The 14952-nt window shown below is 40.4% G+C and overlaps 1 protein-coding gene across 7 annotated transcripts in view; it reads left to right on the top strand.

Moving 5' to 3' along the window:
• EYS (eyes shut homolog) overlaps nucleotides 1–14952 on the top strand; it is a 476514-nt gene that overhangs the window by 18442 nt on the left and 443120 nt on the right. For all 7 annotated transcript variants that reach the window (XM_083606894.1, XM_083606889.1, XM_083606892.1 and 4 more), the window contains 3 exons: nucleotides 502–615; nucleotides 2092–2205; nucleotides 3947–4060. In XM_083606894.1, the coding sequence (XP_083463020.1) occupies nucleotides 502–615; nucleotides 2092–2205; nucleotides 3947–4060 (342 nt within the window). The remainder of the gene's footprint in view (nucleotides 1–501; nucleotides 616–2091; nucleotides 2206–3946; nucleotides 4061–14952) is intronic.

Raw genomic sequence — 14952 nt, 5'->3', positions numbered from 1 at the left:
ACTAGCAATCAAAACAGTAATCCCATTCTAGCCTTGTTCACTTTTGCAGCTTTGCTCTATGGACTTTTATCCGATAGGTGTAAAGAGCATTGCAAGTAAGCGTGTGCATGAGCTTTGTGTGAGGGTGAAGTATATGCTTAACTTTGGGTGGCTAAAGACTGGAACTTCAGCATAATGTTAGATCAAGTTGATCGACTGGGGACTTTGACATACTGTTGGATCATTGTGGCAAACGCCCTTAGGGATGGCCAACTTCCTCAAATTGCCCTCGGCGAACTGAATACCAAAAGGAGTTGGACATTTATAGCAATTTGTATGGAAAATGTGAGTGTTCTGTCTTCATGAGATAATGTTGCCTGATGTTGGTTACCTTTACGTCAAAGGTAGGATCCTCTGCATGAAAACAGAGACCTGTATTCACTTATACGTTTGATTTCGTTGTTTCCATTTGCGCTGCTGTATGAAGAATTTCTCAAAAATGTCCTCTTCACTTATTTCAAGGGAATAACTGTGAGACAGAAATGAATGAGTGCCTAAGTGGCCCCTGCCACAATGGTGCTACGTGTGTCGAACAGCTTAATGCCTTCAGCTGCCAGTGTTCTGATGGATTTCAAGGTAACCAAAAATTATCAGCCTTTAAAATGCAGTGGATACAAATAATCATATCTAGGAGATTTATGCACATCCCAGTGCATGTTTAATTCAGAAGTAAATCCCTTTGTGTTTGCTCAAGTAAGTGGGAATAGGATTGTGCCATTAACTTCATCCAAAGCTAGAAATGTAGAATTATTTCATCTATCTCAAATCCTAAAAATAACTGTATTCACAAATCATAATATATTACTGTAAAAATTAACAATAGCGGCTCTTTCAGTTACCTGGTTACTTCAGTTGAGTGCTTTGGCTATCTCCTGCTGATAAATATGTGAAACAAATGCTAGCTTTATTTAAATATGGAAGGGTGTAGCTAGTGGGCATGATCCCAATGCTTGCCTCAGGTCATGAGATGTATGAGCACCTCTGTTGTCACCTGTTGTCCCGGTGTGAGCTTGAGAATGAAGGAGAAGATATAGCAAAGGAATCAACAAATGATACTAATTGAAGGAAGAAATGCTAGAGGTCCAGTGGAGGTGTCTAAAGCACTGTCTTTCTGCCTATACTGAATCAGTTTAGATTATGGCAGCCTGAGGATATGGAGAATCTGTTTGAAGAAGTGTGGTCACCCATCTGCTTCCTTGACCCTTACCCATCCTGGCATCTTAGAACTAGCCATTGGTGGGTTGACTGGTTGGGACGAGAGAGTGATTGATTCTTCATTGGAGAGGAAGGACGTACCAGAGGTTGAGAAGTGTTGAGGTGTATATTTTTAGAACTCACCTGGTTTTTGTAATTATCAGGTTTTTTAAAAAAATGTTGTTAATATTGCATTGTATAATTTCAATACAATGCAATAATAATAATAAGAGTTCTGTGTCCTAAAACACATACCCAAAACAAGGCTGAGGGCTTTGGCCTGCCAGATGTTGCTGAACTACAGCTCCTATCATCCCTGGTCATCAGCTGTGCTTGCTGGGGCTGCTGGGAGTTGTAGTTCAGCAACATCGGGAGGGCAAAATATTCCCCACCCATGCCTCAGCATATAATACCACGCTCTCAGGTTTTTAAGTAGTATAATGTGTTTTTTACGTTTGAAATTTCTCCTTTTACTTTGGCGAGCATTCATTCACTAGCTTATCAAGAACAGAAGGAAGATTTCCCTTCATGTCACAGCAAATGCAGTCTATTATATTTGTGTCATTTCTTTTCTCTTCCCTTTATATTGATACAAATTGATAAGGAAATTGCCTGCCATGAGTCTTGAGAATCAATTCAGTGTCAGTGAAGACTTTGTTCTTTGTGTGCCTTCTTAGTAAACCAGTGAAATATCTCGAATAATGCTTTAGAGCGACAGGTTGAAAGTATAATAACGTTACTGACAGAAAGTTCTGAGGAGTAAGTGGCTTTCCATGGAAATGCAAAACAAAATCGTAGTCATGATTAAACGTCTGGATGCTGCAAAATATTGTCTTCTTTCCTTCCACTACTTTATAGGCACACTTTGTGAAATCAACATAAATGAATGTCACTCAAACCCCTGTCTCCATAATGCAACTTGTACAGACCTTATTGGCGGATATGACTGTGTCTGCCTTTCCGGCTTCACAGGTGAGTGGCATCCATAATGGATCCTGTTTTCTATGGAAGAGTAGCCTTCAAGATATTCATTAGGACTAATTTGCTGCTGCTTCCTTCTTGTTTCTCTTTATCTTCCCCAACTTGCATTCATTTGCATTCCAGATGAACTGGATTGCCAGCCACATCTGTGAACTTTTCCAAAATTAAATGAGCAGGGCCATGCCTAGAATGGACCGTGACTACATCTATGCAAAGGGATGATAAATATGTGCTTGATAATTGTTGCCAGAGAGCACTAACCTTGGCTCAAAAAGCTTCATTTTGACTGGAAAGGAAGGTTGGAGAGTTCTAGATAGCTAGGATAAAATCCACTTGAAGTTTCCCATAGAAGCTGTCTATTGAAAAGGACAAAGAAGTCTCTTCAGCCTCCATACACTGCTTTGGGGCCTCCTGAGATAATTAACGCTCTGGATCCTGACAGAATCAAAGGAACACCATAGCACTCTTTGGGCATGTTTAAGTTGTTTAAGTTGTTTATTAGAATAATATTAAATGATTTAATAAATGAATGGAAGGGGCCAAGGCAGCCTGCTCCATCCCCTTGCTTTTGTTATTCTCATTGACCTCCATGAGTTTTCTGAGTTTCTCTAAAGCTCCCTGAGTCTTCCTCAACCTACCTGGACCTTCTAAGTCTCATTTGTTAGCAGACATGCACTTCCAGATGGGTGCTAGTTCTTTACAGTAGTGCCCCAAGTGATTCCAAAAGAAGATTCTTGCTATCATGGGCTCATCCTGCATCCAACTAAGTTTTAAGCAAAGTGTACCCATGAAAATTAATGGACCTAAATTTGCCATGCTTATTAATACCCATGAGCCTACTCTGAATAAGACTAACATTGGACCCAACCCTTAGTCCAGAATGCTGGCTTCAAGAACTGAAACAGTCACACCATGTAACCTCTGTGGCCTGAAGCCATCTCACTCCTTATCTCCCCTCCTTCCATTTCTGGGACAGTTAGCCATCAAAATGCTATTTTTTATACTTTTTAAAATTAATAATAATAATCTTTTTATGAAAACCTCTCATCTTCATCTCTCTTGCTCCCTGAGTACCTTACAAGGGTACTTTGCAACCTTGACTGAAATGAAACAAAGTTTTGCATGCTGTGCTCTTTATGTTATGTTTTGTTTTTTCCCATAAGCATACATGGTTTGGGCCAGGCATAGGCAAACTCGGCCCTCCAGATGTTTTTGGCCTACAACTCCCATGATCCCTAGATAGCAGGACCAGTGGTCAGGGATGATGGGAGTTGTAGTCTCAAAACATCTGGAGGGCCAAGTTTGTCTATGCCTGGTTTGGGCCATACTTAATGGCCAGACAGTAGTTTGTTCTCTGGCAGAATAGAGCCAGGGTTCACTATAAGAAGCAGCTTCACTACACATTTGAGCTAAATCCTCCCCATTCACCAGTCAAATGTGTTGCAGAAGGGCTTATTCCCAGAATACTGAGAAGTAATTTGCAGAGCAGTATAGAGGCACATGTCACCAAAAAGTAACATAATTCAAGGAGAGAATGTACCGGTAAGTCATGAGAGTGTGAAGTAAATAGATTCTGACAATAATATACTGTGTGTAAGGTTCTTATTTGTTTGATTTCGAGGAGATTCTCAGCATGGAATGGATCTGGAATCTTGAGGTACAAATTGAACAATTATCAATTGACACCTGCCTGTCTTAGTAAATTGCTGCATCTTCAATTATCTTTTCAAAGGTATGCACTGTGAAACTGATATAGATGAATGTGCTTCGTTTCCTTGCAAGCATGGAGGCACCTGCATTGACCAACCTGGTAATTACTACTGCCAATGTGTGACTCCATTTAAAGGTAATGAACACCGAGGGAGAAGGGAAAGTAAACATAATTAACTTTAGAAAGCATTTCTGTCACTTGTCTGAACTCATTTCACTCTTCCGAGCAGCATTATTAGGCCTTTATTTTCTCAGAGCGAGCTTCAAAAGTGACCAGCCAATTATCTCTGAGGCTGTGACTAATGTGAAATAAACTTTGTTTATTCATCTGCTGAAAGAGTTCAGTTATTTATTAGAAGAGATGCTAACAAACATAACAAACATAGGAGAGGATCTCGGGAGCACATGGCCTCTTGGAAGGAAGAAAGGTATGGGCCATTTAACTTAGTGATGCTGTGCTCAGGAGAAGCACAGGAGAGGCTGCAGCAAAGCTGCTATCAGCCTCCCGTCTCAGGCTGCCTGCTTGGATTGAGTTAAGCAATCCCATTTGCTGCAGTTCCTTATGTGTTGAAGTTAATAAAGTTGCAACTAGCATATTTTTGGCCTTGTGCCTTTCTGGAGTGTGGGGACACGACACCTGTTCTATAATAGCACCAGTTTCATCAATGTTATGCATAACAAAGACTAACCAACAAACTCCCGATACTTTTAAAATACAATTAAAACTATGAAATTAAATCAATTTAAATTATCATATGAAATCAGCAGGCAGTAAAAAATAAACACAGGGCGCCTCCTTAAGGAGGTGACAAATGTTGACACCCTTCCGGATTTTTACTCATGAGTAGGATGTTGCCGCCATCAATCTGAACATGTGGAAATTCAGCCTTAAAGGGGAAAACATAGAACCAAATCAGCTGGACCAAGTTGGATGGCTTTAAAAAATAATTAGGCAAATTTGTGGAGGATAAAGCTATCAATGGCTACTAGCTTAAACTTAAACAGTCCCCAAAGAATTCTGGGAGTTGTAGTTTATTAAGGGTTAGGAGAGTTTTTAGGAGACACTTATTCCTCCCTCTAGAGTTCCCTGTGAAGAGGGATTGACTCTGGAAATTGTAGATTTGGGGGGGGGGGATAGGGACTTCTTAACAACTCTCAGTACCCTTAACAAGCTACAGCTCCCAGGATTCTTTGGGAGGAAGTCATGACTGTTTAAAGTGCTTTAAATGTATGATGTGAATGTAGCCAATGCTGCATGCCCCATAACCTCCTTTCCACTGCACTCATATGTACCAACCAAACTCTCTTTAGTTTTTTTTTGGGGGGGGACACTAAGAAAAGGCCTGGAATGGGACACCGAGGGTGGAGCAGGGGAAATCATTGGGGGCTACCTTGCCCAAATGAAAGTGCCTTTACAAGTTCCTTTGAGTGCAACACATAGCCCCTGTTGAGAGTTGGAGAACAAAGCACACCTAACCATAGATCAGGAGGTTGTACCCAGTGCTGTTTTTCTAGGAAAACAGGTGCTGGAACTCACCACAAACACTTCGCTTGTTCTCTTATAGTGGCAATGACACCCTCCTGAGAGGTGCCGGAACTGAGTTCTGGCTGAAAAAAAGCCCTGGTTGTACCTATTTTTAGGGTCATATGTTGTGCTATATAAAAGATCTTAACGTTCACCTATCTAAGCAGAATGCCATGGTTTGTAAATTTTAGAATCTTCCTTGTCTTATTTTGCCTGGGCACAGCCATGCTTTCCCCTTCCTAAAGATCTGTATAAACACAGTTTATCGTTTCTATAGAGAGGGCTAAGAAGATGTCCTTGAAAATGATGGGGTTATAAACCTGTCACCTTCTTTAGTCTTCTGAACAACAAGAAGAAAAGGAATAAGTACATTTTTTCCTACCCAATGGCTACCTAATTGAGCTGTGCACATTTTTCAGAACTTCCTTTGGGGGCAATTAGCCTCTCTCACTCTGGATATAAGCCACTCACCCTTGCTTCTACTTCTTCTTTTTCTTCTCCTTCACGTTTGTTGCTTCTTTCTTTAAGGATATCTTGATGATATTTCCAGAGACCATATTTTATAAATCTTCCATTCTCTCAGTTTTCTTGTCTATGCATTGGTTTTCTGTCTGTCCACCTTCCCCCCAAACTCAAAATTGCTTCACTTTTTCTCCATTAGACAGAACTCTCTTGATAACTAGCCTTTTCAAGTTGCACAGCACCAGTGTGCGCATGGTCCCCCAGCATGTAATTTTTATATGTAGTGGGGCTCAGGAGTGAGCACTGATCTCACTGCTCCACTCCATTGCATATTCAACTTGAACTGGGGCCTGCATAAACAAACCCCTCCAATGTCAGCCTAACTCATGCAATTAAATCCCCATGAAAAAGGAATATGCAAAACACGAATGCATTCAGGAGTATCTTAGTCCTAATGGCACAGAGAAGTAAACACAATGCACCTTTTATCTCCAGAACACCTGGTGATCTTCAGCTAGTAATAGTGATAGGTTTTGAAGTCCTGAGCAACTAAAATGTGTCAAATGGCCAGGCTTATTTTCCTTATTTCCTTATTTTTTAAGGAAAAAAAATAAGTATGAAAGGTGAATTCCTGGATGCCAAGATCCAGATTTGGGGCAAGTACTGTTTGGTGAGAGAACCCCCACAGAGATTAAAAAAAACCACAAAATATGCAGCAAATAAAATGTGGAAATATAGGCTTTTAAAGTTGCCCTTGTGAGTTTCAAAACTTCCCTCTTCCCCCATCATAAGAAAAGACCACACATTTGGTAAGTTAAAAAATGGTTTACCTACAAACTGCTCAAAGGTCAGGTTCATGCACTTTGCCATACACCTGTCAGAAAAGTTGTGCAGGCAGTAAAATTTGGCTTAGCTGTAAATTGGTGAAAGTGCTTAAATTATTTGTATAGAAACTCAACACAGGCTTGTTAGAGCCATGCAGGTAAGCTTGAGCAACCAGCTTACCTCTTCACATGTTGAGCTTTTCAAGCAGACTGGGCGAGAACAATAGGCCTGATTACCTAGTTCCTCCAAAGGTGAGGGGAAGTAGACATAGCTAAGCCTGGCAGAACAGCTCACTCTGTGGTACTAACTTCTTCATGCATTAATTAGACTTAAGCATGATGGTTATATGAGGCTGGCTATCCCACACAGGTAATGCAGCAAATGGCTACAAAGCCACAGTTGGGTTTAAGAAGAAGAATACAGCACCGAGTACGAAATGAAAAGTACATGACTATGTATCAGCATATCCAGTATATCTGGGGTATGGTAAAATTGAGTAAAAATTGGTTTAAAAAATGGTAAAAAAGTATAAATTTGCTCTATGTAAGGCACCTGGAACAATTTTTCTGTTCTATTAGCCATTTTCGTTGCTGAAAGGAGACAAAGATTCATAGCATGTTCATGTCTGAATATAGCCTAGTACTGTATTCTTTAACATTCAAAAACTGCAGAATGGTTGAGTGATTTGAGGTAATATTCTTTTAATTATTTCCATGATGTCAGACAAAGAAAACTGTTATTTGATCTAAAATGTTTCATGACTCAGTCATTTATTTATTTTTTGCTGTGCTTCAATTAAAAGACAATGTGTTCCTGTTTGTTGCAGCCCCAATGACATGTCCCCAAATATATACCAAATAAGATTAAAGCTGAAATTGTAATTGACCATTAAACATTTTGTAAAAAAAGGTAAGTCAACAAGACCAGCTCAGAGGGGAAAATGGAGAATAACTAGAATAATAATAAGAGTTTTCAGTATAGGAGACTATTATGGGTAGTGGTAATTAGAAATTGGATTATAAGTAAAAGGTTTTTAAGTGCTCATGACAGAGGCGAGACAGGAGAGTAAAGATAATGGACCAAATGAACAATTAGCTTTCAGTGATCACAGACTACACATTTTGTGATATGGCTCAGTGGAGAGTTGCAGCTATCATAACACAAATATCTCTCAGATCTGAGACTCTCCTGAAATATGAAAGCAATATCTCCCAATTTAAAACACTTTATCTCTAGTTGCTGCAGGTTTTGGTGCAGCATCACCAAATGATTTTGTTAAATCCATTTGGATGTTGAATAGCAGGCATAGGCAAACCTCCAGATGTTTTTGGCCTACAACTCCCATCATCCCTAACAGGACCAGTGGTCAGGGATGATGGGAATTGTAGTCCCAAAACATCCGGAGGGTTGAGTTTGTCTATGTCTGTTGAATAGCCTTCAGGTCCTAAGCATGACATAACTTCAATCGCACTGCTGAAATATGCCATGACCCAGGCCTGAATTGTCAGGAACAGACATGCCAAAATCTGTTCATGGACATTTTGATTTCTTATTTACCATCTTCGTAATCTTTGGGCTCTCACAAAGTACTTCAGCCAAGGTTGAAAGCATGTAAAATTGGAGTGGGCATAGGGCTGAAGGACAACAGGAACCATGAGTTACAAGGAGGATCAAATATCCACGCAGGGACTCCACTCCAATATTTTTATATAAAATTGATCCATGCATGTTAATGTGAAATAAACCCTGGCTTTTAAGAAAAGTTGAGCTAAGATTCCCAGGTGGCTATATCCGTCTTGCCCTTCATACAGGATTTGTCGTCCATGAAGGTGGCTCTGCTATGATGTACCTTCAGTCAAAGAAAGATAGGAAAACATCAGCTGGTTATATCATTTAATTAACAAATGATAGGCACAGAGAAGCCCTCCAGGTGTTGGAGTACAGTTCCCATCAGTCCTAGTCAGTACTGCTGGGGATAATGGCAGTTGTAGTCCAAAAACATCTGAAGGGCCACATACCCCCCATTTCTGGGAAAATCTGACGTAGTAATGATAATGAATTCAGTCCCCTCTCTCACCTTGATCACCAAGATGCCGTTCCATTAATCCAGCTAATGCTTCCTGAATGTATTGGGTTCCCTAGTTGATATTTGAGAGACTAGCAGTCAAACACCCCTACTGGGAGCTCCAAATTAATTCTAATAATGGCCAACATTTTTAAGGACTGACCTTTCAGGGCAGCGTAGCATAGTGAAACTATTAGGGCAAGTTAACAAGTGATGTAATAAGCTTATGGTGGGCCCAATATCATTTTATGATAATGGTGAAACAACAACAAAATGCCCGCTTTGGATGTTTCCAGAGGGGGGCTTAATATTGTAAATGGGTTGCAAACAGGTCATTGACAATAGGTTTTTTTTTAAATAATAATAATAATCTAATTTTTGTTTCATCAGTTCAAGAATTTCTGCTTGCACAACATAACTCCCCCCTCCATATCCTGTGCATTCCCTGAAACCTATTATGGGTCTCCCTCCAACCCACTGGAGAATATTTGTGGAGAGAATGGGGTGCGCCTGAAGAGAGGAGGGACACAAGTTCTGTTGTGCAAGTGAAGATCCGGAGCAAATCAGTTGCCTACCAGCCATAGGACTTTTCTTGGATTAAATTGGGAGATGGGGAGAATACAGGCTGGCATTTTGATGAAAGCAACATCAAGTGAATTTTGCAAAGTGTGAATTATGAAAAGTGTTTGCATACATGAGAAGCACCCATAGGGGAGAACCCTGTGATATCTAAACTATTAACAATATAATAATTATTAACAACATAGGCTGTTATCATAAGGTAGACTTCAGTGTAGATATATTTCCTTTAGTTCTGAGGCATTTGCTCATCCAGTTTCTTAAAAGAAACTCCATGTTACAACAAACTGGATTACAAACCAGTACGTGTGTGAATACATATCGGTGCCATTTCTGCTTTGATTCTAAATTCAAGCCATTATGTATTTTAATGGCATCCTCAGAATAAACACACCATGTATTATATATATATATCACAGCAATTCTTGAGATTTCTGCTTTTCTAATGAATCTATATGTGCATCTTCCAAATATTCATCAGTAAAGTCCAGTTTACAGTTTGATTGGGAGAAATTGCTTTCCTGGATTAGTGACCATGGATTTTACAGGATGTGGGACCTTGTAAGTTTATTCTTAATGGTGGATGGTATCTGACCAAATCGTGCTCAGAGCAGACTCAGAGAACTCACCTGACATGGCTAGCTTAAGTCCGTCTCTAAATATGTACGCTGTACTCTCAATTTGACCCAAACACTCTCACACTGTAAACTGTCTCTTAAAGAAACACTATGAAACATGAAATAATAAGCAAGTGAAGCAAACTTGGTTCATTATACAGAGAGAGAGAGATTTTCTTCAGACGTGTTTGTTTCTTGGAATAATTTGGTATTTCACATCTGTTTTTCCCCCTCCAGAACTTTACGCAGGTATGGCATACAATTTCTGTTCTTTCTGCATGGTGTCAAAGAGTGTGTCCTGTTTGTATTTGGCATGACTGCATGGCCTTGTTAATGTTATTGATTTGTGACTCTCCAGGGTCTGTGCTGAAGGTGCTAAGAGCTGCTTTTTCCAACCACAGGTTTTTTGAGGGGAGGGAGGAAGGGAGCTCATGTTCCTCACTCATCTTGTGGAGGAAAACAATTCGCATAATTTGATAACCACCATGAAACATGGCAAAAATGCCCTTTCCATTGAATATTTTAGGGCTTCCCTGATTCCAAACACATATTTTTATGGTGACTGGATATGCTTTGAAAAATTAATTGCAAGGAGCAGTTTTTTGATCCAAAGCTCCTTCTGCTTACTTGAAGGAATGTGCACTCAACAGTGGGCCCTGAATTAGGGGTGACTGTTTACATTATAACGTTACCCTCCTGTGTTGAGGAAACAGGAGTGAGTGTCTCCTAGTAGTGAGTGAATCTTTGGATAACTTGGTTTGTGATGTGCATGCAGACTGCCTTCCTGGTGCAATGATTGCAGATGTCACAAATAGTCTAAGCAGCCTGGTAGACAGCAATGGAGAAGAGTCTGTAGTTGAGGTTCATGTTGGCACCACTAACGTGGGGACATATTGTCGTGTGGTTTGGGAAGTAAAATTTAAGTTGCTAGGTAGGAGGAAAGCCATGAAATTCAAGGAAGATTTTTCTGAAATACTGTCTGTTCCAGGCTAGACAGTCACAGCTGAGTGAATGAGAGGAGGAAGAGGAGGGGGTTTGGGTTTGTTAGACACTGAGGAAATTTTGGTACAAGCAAGGCCTGTACAAAAAGAATAGGCTCCACCTGAACCAGGATGGAAACAGACTGTTGGCACAGTTGCTTTTAAACTGATTTGGGGGAGGAAAGCTGACAACAATATCCAGACTAAATCACACACCCCCACCAAGGATGGGGGGGAAGCGTTTATGATCATCCAAATCAAGGAGGGGAAGAACTAGGCACTAGAAGTGCAGGGGCAAGTGATAAGAAAAGACACAAAAGAAAACATTAAAGAAATTGGAGAACGGTTTTGGCACAGCACTAATAGAACAAATAATCCAACGGATGCAACTGATAGCAAGTTTAAAGCTGAATTTAGCCTTTGTCAAAGTCATCAGAAATCGTTTTACAATATTCAGCCAAAGTTATAAGAAGCAAATCGTAAGGGCTTTTTTCTAGTATTTAGTTTGAAAATTTCACATCAAAAGCAAATAAAATTCTACCTTACATGTTTGACTCTTATTTCCTACAGTTCTCATGAGCATAGTATTAGTGATGCATTCCAGAAAACCCATTATTTAAAGCTACTAGGCTGAAATGGAGATTGATTAGAAATTATGATGTAGATTTCTTATATGCGGACAAATAGAAATAATTGTGGTCATTTGCTTTAGAGGTGCTAATAGCCCATCATTGGGAAAGTCAATGCTTTCCCTCACAAATCACAGCCCTGTCTTCAAGTAGTTACAAAGTCTCAGCTGTGTGTGACATTAGTCAACATCTTTCAGTGGCATTGTAATAGGCAGGAAAAAATCCCACGCAATAATTTTCATTAGATTTCCCCCCCATAAAACCTTGAGGTGATTCACAGTAACCTTGAAAAACCTTTTAGCTTTGTTATTAGAAATGCAGTGACAGGAACAGAAAATGGGAGGTGTGGGGACACAACTATTGTGATACCAGACATGATGGAGTGCAAACACAGGGAACATTTGGGAAATGGGGGAGGGGGAATGTTCCTTTGCTGAAGTTTGCTGCTATTTTTAAATTGTACAAAAATATGATTTATATTCCCTGCCACCCCACCCCAACCTTGGCCACTGGAGAAAATATAAATGGAAAGTGACTTTAAATGCCACTCTCCCTGAAGAAAAACTAAAAGAGCTTTTATGACAGTTAACACTTAAAAATAAAAAAAGGCAACACTTCTGTTCAGTGACAGTTTTGCATAGCTTACTCTGTCATGCAAGCGGGAGCGTATCTGAAGTTGTGAAATTTCACACATGTATTTGGTCAATGTATTCTATTCCAGAAACGTTTCTTTTTATGACTGTCCTTGGACACCAAATTTCCTGATTTCTCGTGAAGAGAAATGCCACATTGTGTGTGCTGGGACATACTTACAGATGTGTTTATGTATTTGTGTGTATGTGTGCTTGACATGTACACATATAGGGGGGGATGTATTTAATTGAATCTGTGAAGTATTCCCAGTGTTATCTGGTGAAAATTCCCAGGGATAGCCAGTCCTTTTGCCATGTGTTAGTGCTGCTGGATTGATAAAGATAGTGCTTTAAAAACAAACAGTTGCAGGAGAAATTACAGCACTTGATGCAAGCAGAGTAAAGAGGGAAGTGACAGTGTCTGTCATTTTGGGTGCACTGCGGAAACTCCCCACAGAGACGTAGTTCAAGGAGTGTCATATTTTTTAAAAGAAGCTCTGTGAAGCTGACTCATACAGGGTCACTGCACAGCAGGAAAGAGATCAGCTGTTTACCCTTCGCTCTTGATTGCTTTGGTGCTCAGATCTCTTTGGAAACAGCTGACACAGGGCCTTCCCAACCCCACAAGACCCCCTGCCAAGGATTATGATTCCCACCCCCCTTGGCTCCATTTCAGAGAGCTAAAACCACACGCAGGAAGCTGTGCACTGACTACTGTGTTTGAAGCTCCAAAAAAGAAGAAGGAAGTTTTTCTGGGACTAGAAACCTGACACAACCCCAAGCAGTTCTTCAGCAGAGCACAAGCTAGAAGAAAAGGTGGACAGGTTATCGCTGGCTGCCCAGCTTTCTTTCCACTTTTACTTTATCAGGCCAGTACAGGAACGGCTGCTGGGCAGAGCTGAATGGCAACATCTTTTAGAAGGGGAAAAAATTAAAAGGGCCCCCAGAATTGACTTCAAGTGTCCACTCCTTCCTCCCAAAGAAGCAGGTCCTAAAGGGACTTTGAGGCAGCTCACCTCACTGATCTGATCCTGAAGACACTGAGAACCAGCACTTGGATACCCTTTTTGTATATTGGAGGTATGTGTGCAGGATATTAAGCCATGCTGAACGTTCCTACGTACAAGAAATATCCCTGTGCACAAAAACTAGTGTATCAGGAGAAACAGTCTAGAATGCTTCTCCCTAATAAACTCATTTTTAAAGGCACATAGCGATGATGGGGCTGTATAGGGGAGTGTCCCTTCATGTGACCCCCACCTAAAATCTAAAGTTGTACAGTGGTACCTCAGGCTACAAACACCTCAGGATACAAACACCTTGGGTTACAAACACTTCGGGTTACAGACTCCGCTATCCTGGAAGTAGTACCTCAGATTAAGAACTTTACCTCAGGATGAGGACAGAAATTGCACGGCAGCAGTGGGAGGCCCCATTAGTTAAAGTGGTCCTCAGGTTAAGAATGGTTTCAGGTTAAGAACGGACCTTTGGAACAAATTAAGTTCTTAACCCGAGGTACCACTGTATAGCCCAGGCAAAGGTTTACCATTTCAGTGAAAACTAAGCATTTATTATTGCTGTTTGTGGCAAATGTCATCTGGTTTCCTTAGAACAAGCATCTGCTTCCAGTTAAGACTGTACAGCAGCGGTTGATAGCAATTTGAGTCCTGCTGTTTTTGATACTTCACTAATTCAATCACCTAATAGCATCGGGGTTTTTCTCGTTCCCCAGTACTATCACAGAACAGTCATTTGACCCCTGGATAATCTCTTACACATATACATTACAAATAAAACAAAGTAGGTGTAATTAGGAACTGTGCGAGGTATAATATTATTATACACAATAGAGGCAGAATCTGTTATTCTACTTTTTTGAAGAAAAAGAAGAAGAAAGTTCTTAAGCTACCATTATTAACATAGCTCTATGCTACTTCATATTTCCCTCCCCTGAGGAGAATGAAATAAGCATGAAGGTCAGGGGGGAAATATAAATTACTATATGTGAGCCTTCGGAATAGTATGCAGTCTTCAGCTGTTGATTTTAAAAAGCTTAAGAGTTTGACAGTCTGATAAGACTGAAGATTAAAGGAGGCCAAGCAGCCTGTCAAAATCATAAGGCAAGGAACTGTGGGTGTGGGGAAATTGCAGTGCTGAACAAGCTTTGATTAAGTGGGGGAAAGGGGCAAAAACATTTAGATAGGCATATTAACTGCAGGCCTATAATGTAGAAAGCTGCAAGAGGATTTTAGAGGTTGGTCATGGCTGCACATGCTGGTCTTCATTCTGTTCCTTGAGGGCTATAATTTCTTTGCTTATGGTATATGAGCATGAAAGTCTTGTTTTCTTCTATACAAGTAAAGTAGGATTATTCGGCTTCTACCACCAGGCCAGCACTGCCTCCTATACCCCATGTTGATTTTTTAAAGTCCTTCTGGACACTGCAGTCCTATACACCAGCAGTGGGGAACATCTTTGACCCTCCAGATGTTTTTGGACTCAAACTCCCATCAGCTGCAGCCAGCATGACCACAGGTGATAAGCACTATAGTTGAGGAACAGCTGGAGGGCCACATAGGTTCCCTACCTCTGCTATATGCACTTACTAGGAAGTATGTCTCATTGTCCTCAATGGGACTTACTTGTGTTGTTGGCATGTATAGGGTTGTGGGGTTAATCTCTTAGTTCTGGAAGCTAATTGGATCCATCTATTT

The sequence above is a fragment of the Podarcis filfolensis genome (assembly GCF_964270895.1).
Source record: "Podarcis filfolensis genome assembly, chromosome: 3".
NCBI classification, from domain to species: Eukaryota; Metazoa; Chordata; class Lepidosauria; order Squamata; family Lacertidae; genus Podarcis; species Podarcis filfolensis.
The sequence above is the reverse complement of the archived record's forward strand: the minus strand, read 5'-3'. Positions and strand labels throughout refer to the sequence as shown.